We start from the raw sequence: 12,404 nt of genomic DNA on the forward strand, positions 1-12,404 counted from the left end.
CCCATTTCTGAAGAAGGATCCTGACCCAAAACGTCAGCTTTCCTGCTCCTCTGATGCTGCCTGGTTTGCTGTGCTCCTCCAGCTCCACATTGTGTTATCTCAGACTCCAGCATCGGCAGTTCTTACTATCTCTTTATTCTTAATGTTGCCACTTTCAAATTACAATTATAGATTTATCAAATGATATTTGATTTTCGATGCACATCAGGTCAATGCTAAAATGACGTAGCCCACTATACATCTGAGACAGCACACTGTTACCAAAATATGATTATTGCACACATGAAGGCCCAAAAATAATTCAAATATAAAATAAGATTTGTTGGTCAAAGAAAGAAGGTATTCCAGAAATCATTTAAAGACACATATGTGATGTTCCAGGGACTCATTGCTCTTAGATTGCTTTAGGGGTAGCCAATAAATGCAGGCCCAGCCAGTGACACCCACGTCCCGCGTGTGAATAAAAAACGAAGTATGTTTTCATAATATTCCTGCTTTTATTTGGAAGACTCTTTATTTGTCATCTATTCGTTCATCACAGGGGCAATATCAGTCATCGCAAACTCCAAATATTACATATATAAAAATAATTAAGACATATTTCTCACCTCCATTATAATAATAAAAGCCAGTTTGGCGGCCATCACGTGCCAGAAATAAAGGCTGTGATTATACTCTAGAGGGTGACCAGGAGGATATCTCAAATCTCGGTACCTAAAACAAAATGAAAATTACTGTATCACTCCAACTCCACATAATCACAAAAAATTACAGATAATATCTTCACATAGGAGATACATACTAACAAGAAACATGAGTAATAAAAGGAATTAGAATGACAGGAATAAATGCCACAATCAAATTGTGTTGGAAAGAAAACAAAATCAACTGTCCTGACTTAATTAAGCGATACCCTGAAGATTACAAATACAGTAATATCTTGAGAGGGCTACTATGAAGCAATTTTAATCTAAATGTTGCAAATGGACAGCTTGTGACTGATTTCAATGTTAACAGCGATGCTCCTGTGTTCATTCTACGGGGCAGGTTTTATCAATAAATATTCTTAAAGCAGACGGGAATGTAAACATTGTATGTGGAGTGGACAACAGGATTGTATATTGTGAAGTCTGACATGGAGGTAAACACAATTTCATAATCTTTCACCCATAATGCATGTTACATTGTATTGATCCAACTAATTGGCATGTGCTTATGTTGTATGAACATCTACTCTTTTTAATTTGCAAAATTAATCCCAATATCCTGTCGGCAATTTGTTTGGAAGGAGAAACGTCATTCAGCCCATCATACTGCATTGTTATTCATAGCTGAATGCACATTGTAACAAGTAAAATTGGACGTAAGGGTTAACTATATATTTGAATGAGCTACTAACATTCAAACATGAAGAATGACTACATCATGCTGCTACCTGTCTTGGCATGATTTGCAATCACTAAGATGGGAGGACTAAGGAGAAAAAGTTCGAGGCAAGAATGTAACAGCACCATTAGTGGCTGCATTAGTTTAATACAAAAGCAACAATTTCACACAGGAGTCAATTACGTAGATAATATCTTTTAAAATACTGCAATGCATCAATTTAGATTTTTTTTGAACCGGTCTACTTGGGTACACATTACAAAGCAAAATTATTACTATTACCAAGATACAGACCTGGAGATGTTTGCTGAGGTGAGGCAGAAATTTAATTTGTGCGTGAAAGTAATGATAATGTTATTGATCTTCTCAAATGGACCTTGTGGGACATTAATGAGAATGTGGAAGGTAAGTTTACCTTCTTGTCATTCATAAAAAGAAGTTGGATTGTTATAATGCCTCTGATTCAAGTCCCACATCTTGCTTGACTCTTTTAACTAACTAAGTGGCCGTGTGAGCTTTCAAGAAGTTGGTTCACCATCACCTTACTAGAATAACAAGAGATTCACAATAAATGCCTTGCCAGAATGGTGACGTACTGAAAATGCATCTTTCAAAAAATACAGAATAGTTATTGTTGCTGAAAGTGACATTGGTTAGGGGTTTATAGTCGATGTGACACGAGCAGTAACCTGTTTTCTAGAGATAGTGAAGTAGATCACTGTTAATCTTCCTTTCTCTTTAATTCGTTAATGGGATGTGGGCATCACTGAGTGGTCCAGCATTTATTGCCTGTCCCCAGTTGCCCTTGAGTGGGTGGCAGTGAGCTGCCTTCTTGAACTGTTCCAGTCCATTTATTATTGGTAGACCCACAATGCTGATTGGAAGGGACAGGGGGGTGGGGTGGGAAGGGGAAGTTCCAGGATTTTCACTCAGCAACACTGAAGAATGATGATGTGGTTCCAATTCAGTACAGTTAGTTGTTTGGATGGGAACCTGCAGTTGGTGATGTCCCATATATTTGCTGCCCTTGTCCTTTGAATGGAGAAAATCTGCAACACAAGGGACTTATTTAGAACATAGAACAGTACGGCACAGGGGCACAGGTTTAAGGTGTGACGGGGGGAGTTTAAAGGAGATCTGCGAGGCAAGTTTTTCACACAAATGGTAGTGAGTGCCTGGAACTCGTTGCCAGAGGAGCTGGTGGAAGGAGACACAATAGAAGCATTCAAGAAACACCTGGGCGAATACATGAATAGGAAGGGAATAGAGGGATACAGATCCTGTAAGTGAAGACAGTTTTAGTATGGAAGGGCAGAATGCTGTTTTGTTCTTTGTTCACAGGAACAGGCCCTTTGGCTCAAGATGTCTGCGCCAACCATGATGCCATTCTAAACTAATCCCGCCTGCCTGCACATGGTCCGCATCCCTCTATGGTCTACTTGGTCATGTATAATGTCGAAATGCCTCTTAAACGTTACTATTGTATCTTCTTCTACCACCTCGCCTGGCAGCATGTTCCAAGCACCTACCGCCCTCTGTGTAAAAAAAAAACCTTACTTGCATATCTCCTTTCAACCTTCCCTCTCTCACTTTAAACCTATGTTCCTTACAATTTGACATTCATTTCCACTCTGGGGAAAAATAGCTCTATCTATCCACCCTATCCATACCTCTTATAATTTTATATACTACTGTCAGGTTGCCCCTCAGCCTCCGATGCTCTAGCAAAAACAATCCAAGTTGGTCCAACCTCTCCATCTAGCTAATACACTCCAATCCAGGCAACATACTGGTAAACCTCTTTTGCACCATCTCTGAAGACTCCACATTCCTCCTTTGGCATGGCAATCAGGACTGCACACAATATACCATATGTGGCCTAACTAAAGTTTTATGCAGCTGCAACATGACTTGCCAACTGTTATACTCAATGCCCCGACCAATGAAGGCAAGCATACCGTACATCTTCTTTACCACCTTTTCTACTTATGCTGCCACTTTCAGTTAGCTATGGCTTGCACCCCAAGATCCATCTGTATATCAATGCTCCCAAGGGTCCTGCCCTTTACTGTAAACTTTCCTCTTGCATTTGACCTCCCAAAATGCATTACCTCAGACTTGTCCAGATTAAACTCCATCTGCCATTTCTCCACCCAATTTTCCAGCTGATCTATATCCTACTGCATCCTTTGATAACGTTCCTCACTATTCACAACTCCATCAATGTTTGTGAGGTAACTTGGAGGTACTTCTGCATGAAACACAGAAAATTAGTAGGTAATCAAGAAGTCTAATGGAATGTTGGCCCTTATTTCAAGAGGGTCGGTGTATTCAGTCGGGAAGTCTTACTGCATCTGTACAAGGTGCTGGTGAGACTACATTTGGAGTACTGTGAGCAGTTTTGGTCCCCTTATTTAAGGAAGGATGTTGTTTCATGAGAAGCCATTCAGAGAAGGTTCACTAGGATGATTCTCGATACAGAGGGACTGCCTTAAGAGCAAAGATTAAACAGGTTCAGACTCTACTGACTGCAATTTAGAAAAATGAGAGGTGATCTCATTGAAACATATCAGATTCTTAAGGGGCTTGACAGGGCAAATGCTGAGCGGATGTTTCCCCTCATGGAGAACCTAGGACCAGAGGACATAGTCTCAGAATAAAGGGGTGCCAATTTAAGACTGAGATGAGAAGGCATTTCTTCTATCAGAGGGTGGAGAGTCTTTGGAACTCCTTGCTACAGAGAGTTGTTAGGGGCAGAGCCCATGTGTATATTTAAGGCTGAGATAAATACATTCTTAGATCATAGAATCCCTACAGTGTGGAAACAGGCCCTTTGGCCCAACAAGTCCACACTGACCCTCAGAGCATCTCACCCAGACCCATCCCCCTATAACCCACCTAATCTACACATCCCTAAACACTATGGGACAATTTAGCATGGCCAATCCACCTAGACTGAACATCTTTGGACACAGGAGGAAACCAGAGCACCCGGAGGAAACCCACACAGACACAGGAAGAATGTAAAAACTCCACACAGACAGTCACCCGAGGGTGGAAATGAGCCCAGGTCCCTGGCGCTGTGAGGAGGCAGTGCTAACCACTGAGCTACTGTGAGACCGTGATCAGTAGGGTAATCAAGAACTCTGGGGTGAGGGCAGGAAAGTGGACATGAGGAATGTACAGAATCCGATTGAATTGAGCAGGCCTGAGGGGCCGAATGTCCTGCGCCTGTTTCTATTTGTTTATGGTCTTATAGCTAGTAGTGGTCGTGGTTTTGGAAAGTGCTATCTAAGGAGCCCTAGTGAATTTGTGTACTGCATTTTGTGGATAGTACACTGCTGCTACTCTGCATTGATGACGGAGGGAGTGAGTGAGTGTGGATGGAGGGCCAGTCAAGCAGGTTGCTTTGTTCTGGATTGGGTCAAGCTTCTGAAGTGTTGCTGAAGCTGCACTCATCCAGGTAAGTAGACTCAAGCCTTGTAGGTGATGGTCAGGCTTTCGGGATTCTAGAGGTGAGTTACACACATAGGATTCCCAGTTTCTGACCTTGTAGCCTCTGTATTTGGATGGCCAGTCCACTTCAGTTTCTGATCAATGGTAACCTACAGGATCTTCTTCACCTATGAAGACTAGTGCCTTTGGGGTTATTGAGATTTCAGTGGCCATTAACAGTAATAGAGTCATGCCCCAGATTCAATTATGAAATGACAATGGTTAATTGATTATTAACTATCTTGGAGCGATACAGTTAAAAATTTAAAGCAGAAACTCGATCTGCCTATTTCGATGTTTAACTGGAGGTGGAGCAAGACAGAAGTGCTTATCCATTTATTCAAACAATTTGCTGCGCAAAAATAGTCAGATCTGAAGGTTGGAAGAAACATTGTGCTCACTCAGAGACGCAGCATTCTGGCACTTTCTGGGCCACTGCCCCCTATAGCAGCACACCACTAACCTGCAGGTGGTATCAGTTTCATGGTCAAACCAGGAGGGGACAATCCTGGGCTTACTGAGATTTTTGAAGTCAGCAACTCTGAAAACAGAGAGGGTCGTATTGATGTAACCTTGCATGGTCGGGCTGTTGTGTGCTCCAAAGGGTTGCATGGACAGTGCCCAATAGTAAACAAGCCTGGGAATCATATCAGATGTAAATGCAATGATCAGTGCCTATAAATAAGAGGCAAAAAAGACAAGAGACATTTTAAAAGCTCAACTAAGAAAACAATAAAGCATGCAAAATATAATTGGATGGTCTATTTCTCTATAACATTTGAATTTACTTATATTAACTATGTAACAGTAAATATCTCAGCAATTCACAAACTGAAGTACAGTCACCAGTTTCATTTCATAGGACAGGGTTTCCCCAAACTGTGGGCTGTGATCCACAATGAGATTTTAGGGTCACTAGTGCCATGGCGACAAAGTTATGATGTTCCAGGTCAGACTGATGAAATTATGTTACAGTCTGGCTAGGAACTATTAACAAAAACAGAAATTGCTGGAAAAGCTCAGCAGGTCTGGCAGCATCTGTGGAGAGAAATTAGATTTAACGTTTGGGTTGAGTGACCCTTCTTCAGAACAGGAACAAGAATTATTAACATTTTGTTTTTATACAGTTGACAGTATGTGAGATCAAATGTATTTATACAGAGAATAAAGTCACAATATTCCAAGGAGCTCATTGCTACCAAAATGTCCTATTTCAGGGAGTTTCATGGAGGGTTTCTCTCCATGAGCTCTAGCAAGTTACTGCATGCAATTCTCCGCTACTCACCTCCCCATGTGTTCACCTTGCCCCAGCTTGTGCTATTGTGTGCTCAGCAGTGGCAGGAATACTCGCCACTGCTACAACCAACTAGGATTCCCACAACTACCATAGTTAAAGTCTGGCTATGCACCAGGCTAAATGCTGCGAAGCATAAATAGCCCTTCACAGTAGATTGAATGGGAGGGTAACAAAAAAGAAAAGTTTCTGAAGGCACATAGGATCATTGAAGTTAGAATGTCAGTCATAAACATTCTGCCTCTTTACATCACCTGTCTGATTGCCTGTCATTGTAACTGCATTGCATAACATCTCCTCATCATTCAATGTGGGAGAATTACATGTTGGAAAGTCTTCAAACAATTGATTACATTATCTTTTATTGAACAAAAGAAAAACTGAAGAAAAAAAAACAGAAGTTGTATTTACCTCTGGGAACATAGAGGGTCTGCTTGCTTTTTGAACAAAAGTTTACAATGAATGATGACTTCACCCAAGTCACATAGATCATAGGAGATCATAGAATGATCTATGTCACTTGGGTGAAGTCATCATTCACTGTAAAGTTGTTGTTCAAAAAGCAAGCAGACCCTGTGTATTCCCAGAAGTAAATACAACTTTTGTTTTATCCTTCAGTTTTTCTGTTGTTTAATGTTCTGTTGTTTCTATTCAAAGTGGCTGTCCAGCTTGTTACACCACTCCATTCTAAAGGCGATAGAAAAAAGAACTGCAGATGCTGGAAATCTGAAACAAAAAACAAAATTGCTAGAAAAACTGAGCAGGTCTGGCAGCATCTGTGGAGAGAAAACAGAGTTAATGTTTGAGTCCAGAATAGGGTCTCTTAATTGCCAGACCTGCTGAGTTTCTCCAGCAATTTCTGTTTTTGGTTCTAAAGGTGATGTTCATCCTGCCTAATGTCCTCATCTTCCTCCTGGGAAGACTGCTGCTGCTCGTCTAGCTCTTCAATGCCCCTCTGTCAGAGTGTACTGCAAGGACCCTCAAAACTAATCCAAGCATCAGACCCAAAACTTCAGGAGACCCATTGTCTGCTACATGATGGTTGAAGAATGGGCTGCATTGTATCTACACTAAGCCTCAGTAAGAGCCTTGATTCATGGAGTTATCAGCCATGCCTCCAGAGGGTGCCCCTTATTTCCCAGTAGCCATCCTTATTAGGCATCCAGCCCTTGAAATGAGGCAGGGACCTGAGTTTTCTCAAGAATATATGGACATCATGGCAACTTCCAAGCTATTTGTATCAAATCCCTGTGATCACAGATGACTGTACATTTACTGAATGGAAGCATTTTCTATTGACGAAGTCAGGCACATTGTGATATGCTGCTCTCAACTTAATGTATATACAAATCTGTAGTCCTGCATCTGGGGGAGTCCAGCTATGGTGACAAACTCCACTGTCTTGGTTGCAGCACTGAACTTGTCATTGTGCAACAAGATCAAGTGATTCACCAGTAACAGCCTCGATACATTTGTGCATTGAAGACTGAGAGGTCTTGCATAAGTCCCCACTGGATTCTCAAAAACAGCCAGTGGCATGAAAGTTTACCAGAACTGGGATAGGACTGCCATCAACCTCATTAGATCACATGTCCAGTTCCAGCAGATGAAACAGTTCAGTCATGTTGTTGCAGGACATCCTCAGTTTGTGGTAGCAATGCATTTTGTACATCTGGAGGAAATAGCATTGAGGATGGTACATTCTCAGCCTCCGGTATCACTTCCACATCCTGAGGGGACCTTTAGCCTCAACGTCTTCACGTGGAGACTGCTTGGTAGCCACATGAAGTTGCTGTAGGTCCTGGAGTTGCTGGTGATATGTGTTATCCTTCTATTTCTCTATGCCTTTGTTTCACTGTGGCCACAGCAACAATGACCCCTTGCTGTGGCTGGATCGATTGGTTACGCTTCCAATGAACTTATGTGGTGAGCATCAGAAACTGAACAGGTCCTTTGTAATATGAGCCCTTACCAATACCTCCCACTTATGAAGAAGAGTCATACTAAACTCAGAATATTAAGTCTGTTTCTCTCACCATAAATGCTGCCATACCTGCTAGGTTTCTCTAGCATTCTGTGTCTGTTTCACATGTTCAGTATCCACTGTATTTTACCTTTATCAGGGAAGATCTTCTGCTTGAGAGAGACAGTAGGAACTGCAGATGCTGGAGAATCCGAGACAACAAGGTGCAGAGCTGGATGAACACAGCAGGCCAAGCAGCATCATAGGAGCAGAAAGGCTGACGTTTCGGGCCTAGACCCTTCATCAGAAAAGGGGGAGGGGAAGGGGGTTCTGAAATAAATAGGGAGAGAGTGGGAGGCAGATAGAAGATGGATAGAGGAGAGGATAGGTGGAGAGGAAACAAACAGGTCGAAGAGGCAGGGATGGAGCCAGTAAAGGTGAGTGTAGGTGGGGAGTTAGGGAGGGGATAGGTCAGTCCAGGGAGGACGGACAGGTCAAGGGGGCGGGATGAGGTTAGTAGGTAGGAGATGGGCGTGCGGCTTGAGGTGGGAGGAGGGGATAGGTGGGAGGAAGGACAGGTTAGGGAGGCGGGGACGAGCTGGACTGGTTTTGGGATGCGGTAGGGGGAGGGGAGATTTTGAAGCTTGTGAAATCCACATTGATACCATTGGGCTGCAGGGTTGGACTTTTCAAAAAGAATTCAGCCAAAATTAATGTAATCTGTGCAAATGCTCATGGAATCTCAAATGCAAATTGTGGTCAGTGTAAACTCAATATCCATTGTACTTAGATGACAGCCTTACCCACAGAATTGGCCATTTCCTAGGAAGAACTAACCACCACTGGGAATTTCTGCCAGTTACTTTCATTTGCTGGTTCTTTTGTGTGCAACAAAACTACAAGGAACATTTTAAAAGCTTTTGAATCCAAACACGTAAAGAAACCATTTACTTTACCACTACACAACTGATATATATGTCTGTACTTCTGCTTAAAAAGTCATTTGCTGTAATTTAAAATCAAGTTGTTCAAAGGTAATAAACTGATACTGATTAAAATGTGTTTTAAAATAAATCCATTTTCAGTTCTGTTAATCAAAGTGCAATAAGTTATCATCCTTAAATACAATTCAAATTAAAATTATTTTAAATTACATTGAGAATGCTGTTTGATTGCACTGGGTCACTTCAGATTTTTTATTTGGCAATATTAAACAACTGAGCAAATACTCAGGAGAAAAACATCCTTTTCAAAACGGGGGCAATTTGACCACAATAATGCACAGATCAGCAACTGTGTCTAAAGCAGAAAAACGCCCCTAATATTAGTTCTTGGTGTCTAATTTTTACAACATTTTTTCAGGAAAACTATACACTAATCATATACAATACTGTCATTCAAAAACAAAGATCAATCTTAATCAATGAACAGTTTTCCAGTGCTCACCAATATCACTGGATCACCAGCTTTAATGGATGCAGAAACAACAGCTCAGGTCAGCAGGGTGCATTCTGTGTCTTCAATGTGAAAAATTAGGCAGTGCTTCAATAATGTGCCAACAGTTATTGGTGCAGATTGGAATGGATGCACAACTAGATTCCATCTCACCTAGTTAACAAACCTGGGGTGTTATGAGTTGTTTGGTGTTGAGCAGAGACTGACATCACCTGAAGGTGGAAGGATCACACTGAACAGACCCAACTGGACAAAGGTATTAGGCTGGGATTAGGCTGCATTTGGCATCAGCCAAGAAGATGAAGCAAAGAAGTACAAAAATACTTCCAATAACAACAACTCGAATGGGTCAGCTCGTCTGAATCTTGCACTGGTTTTATGTGCCTCTTATTGTTCTTTATATCTGGCAAACTGACAAAAAAAAATTGATAAAGCTGACACTGTGGCAAATAAACCCTAGAATACCATTTGGTGCACAATATACATTTTCACCCAGTTGCTTTAAAAAAATCTATTTAGAACTCCTCATATGCAATTATGCAGTTATACACAGCATGTGACACTCTATTGGGAATGAGTAAACTAGATAAACCAGACAACAATACATCATTGCTGTTGTTAATTTCAAAGGCTGCACTCACATTTGTCACAGCTGCAAAAACAGCCACTCCGTGCAGGATTGGCAGCCAGGCTCCAATATCTTGTGCTTTGACTGCCAGAATCCGTCGAAACTGTGTGGTCATTTTCCAACCATCTACTCGTATTTCGATGATGTTATTAATCAGTGCCAGCAGAGGTGCCAGAGGGAATGATGCCACAAAGATGGTGGCGAAACCAAACTGTATAACTGTGAAATGAACAGAAAAAGATAAAGTGAAATCTCTGTGCATCATATTGTCTGTGCATTGTCAGGGTCACAGCTCCAACTGGTCTACAGCTGCTGCCGTGGGTCACAAACAAACGTTCTAACAACTCAGATTTTGGCTAACAAGCCCATGTCACATCACTTACTCTTGCTAAGCTTGGAATGATCCAGGGAGAAACATATGACAAGAGGTTATATGGACTAAGCTGCCAGAGAAGGTAGTGTAGACTGGTACAATTACAACATTTAAAAGGCATTTGTATGGGTATATGAATAGGAAGGGTTTAGACAGGTATGGGCCAAATGCTGGCAAATGGACTAGATTAATTTAGGATATCTGGTCGGCATGGGCAAGTTAGACTGAAGGGTCTGTTTCCATGCTGTACATCTCTATGACTCTTTTACTAAGTACTAAAGGAATATACTGATATAAATAGCCACTGTGGAAATCTAGTATGGCCAGCAGATACCATCCCAATCTGTTTAAAGTTGCTGTACAATATATCTGTCCTTACAGAGAATCTTCCAAATGAAGCTTGTGCAATTTGACTTCACAAATTATACAGTTGAACAGACTGCCATGTAGTTCACCCATGTATCACATTAGTATCAACTCCGTATTACAAACAAGAATTTCTGGCATGTAACACTGCAACTACATGAAGCATCCATCCAAGTGAAATTAGCAAGCCCACTATGATCATTAGGTTGGTTTCAGCACACTATTTAAGCATCTCATATCATAAATCTCTCAAGCTCACTTAAGTAATATCAGTAGCTCTAACATGCCTCTCCCATATTCATAAGGAGATGTAATATTCAGGAAGAAGTGATGCATATCCAATTTTATATTAATGCCAGAAAAACATCACCCGTTACCTTCATGGGAATGAAGTAGTAAAAGTGGTATCCACAACATTTTTCAAAATTAGTCAGATGTTACCAACAGGATAATTATGAAGCTTTACAATTTTCAGAAACAATTCTATGATGAGCAAAGATTGTAGCATACAGTAAGAAGGTACACTCCCATGCAACTAGATCTAAATAAGCAAAGGGTTGCAGGTGAGACCAGCAATTTAATTTAAAACAAAACAAAAGCCAGGATGCCCAGAAATTGCTTACTTGTAGGTTAAAAGTGGCATTCTGCAGTTATGTTTTTTTTAATATTGTCCTAATTTAGAAATTTAAATAGGCATATTTATTTAAGAATAAGCAAAAGTATACAGCACAATTTTAATTTTATCATTACAGAATCCAACAATATTGGTTAACAGCAATGGTAATTTCGTTGACAAAAATAGAAGTTGCTGGAAAAGCTCAGTGGGTCTGGCAGCATCTATAGATAGAAATCAGAGTTAATGTTTCGGGTCGAATGACCCTTCCTCAGGCCCTTCCTCCCTGAGTTCTAAGGAAGGATCACTCAACCTGAAATGTTAACTCTGCTTTCTCTCCACAGATGCTGCCAGACTTGCTAAGCTTTTCCAGAAATTTCTACTTTTGTCTTTGATTTACAGCATCTGCAGTTTTGGTTTTTATTTAGTAATTTCACTGTGATATTTCAATTCAGTTACGAATTACTTTCATATGGAAAGCATCTAAACATATTTACTCCCTCCATCACTCTGCCTTAATGGCGACACCCAGTGGTGACACAACTATTTCTGAAACAGTTCTACAAATTATTATTTTTAAATCAATAATTTTATCAGTTAGTGGAAACATGGAACTCAAATCATTGATCGAACAAGTGAAATGTGGCCCAAGTGGGCAAGGGAAGTGAGTTTCTACTTCTCATGCTCATTCTTTATTATACATCATTTGTTTTGTTTATAGTATAATAGAATATAGGTGAGGTTGTCTACTTGAATGTTCTCTGCATGTGCCGCATGTGCCGCATGTGCAAGAATTGTCCATATCAGGCTCAAGTCCACTGAAACGAATGG

General features: G+C 40.8%; 1 protein-coding gene across 1 annotated transcript in view; it reads right to left on the reverse strand.

The window, feature by feature from the left end:
• The window catches only part of LOC109916922 (anoctamin-6-like), a 99,580-nt gene that overhangs the window by 7,769 nt on the left and 79,407 nt on the right, over positions 1 to 12,404 (reverse strand). Inside the window, exons 12-14 of the mRNA XM_048607955.1 lie at positions 10,235 to 10,440; positions 5,345 to 5,556; positions 609 to 714 (exon numbers count right to left, since the gene is read on the reverse strand). Coding sequence (XP_048463912.1) covers positions 609 to 714; positions 5,345 to 5,556; positions 10,235 to 10,440 — 524 coding nt within the window. The remainder of the gene's footprint in view (positions 1 to 608; positions 715 to 5,344; positions 5,557 to 10,234; positions 10,441 to 12,404) is intronic.

This window comes from Rhincodon typus, chromosome 18 (genome assembly GCF_021869965.1).
Source record: "Rhincodon typus isolate 14 chromosome 18, sRhiTyp1.1, whole genome shotgun sequence".
NCBI lineage: Eukaryota > Metazoa > Chordata > Chondrichthyes > Orectolobiformes > Rhincodontidae > Rhincodon > Rhincodon typus.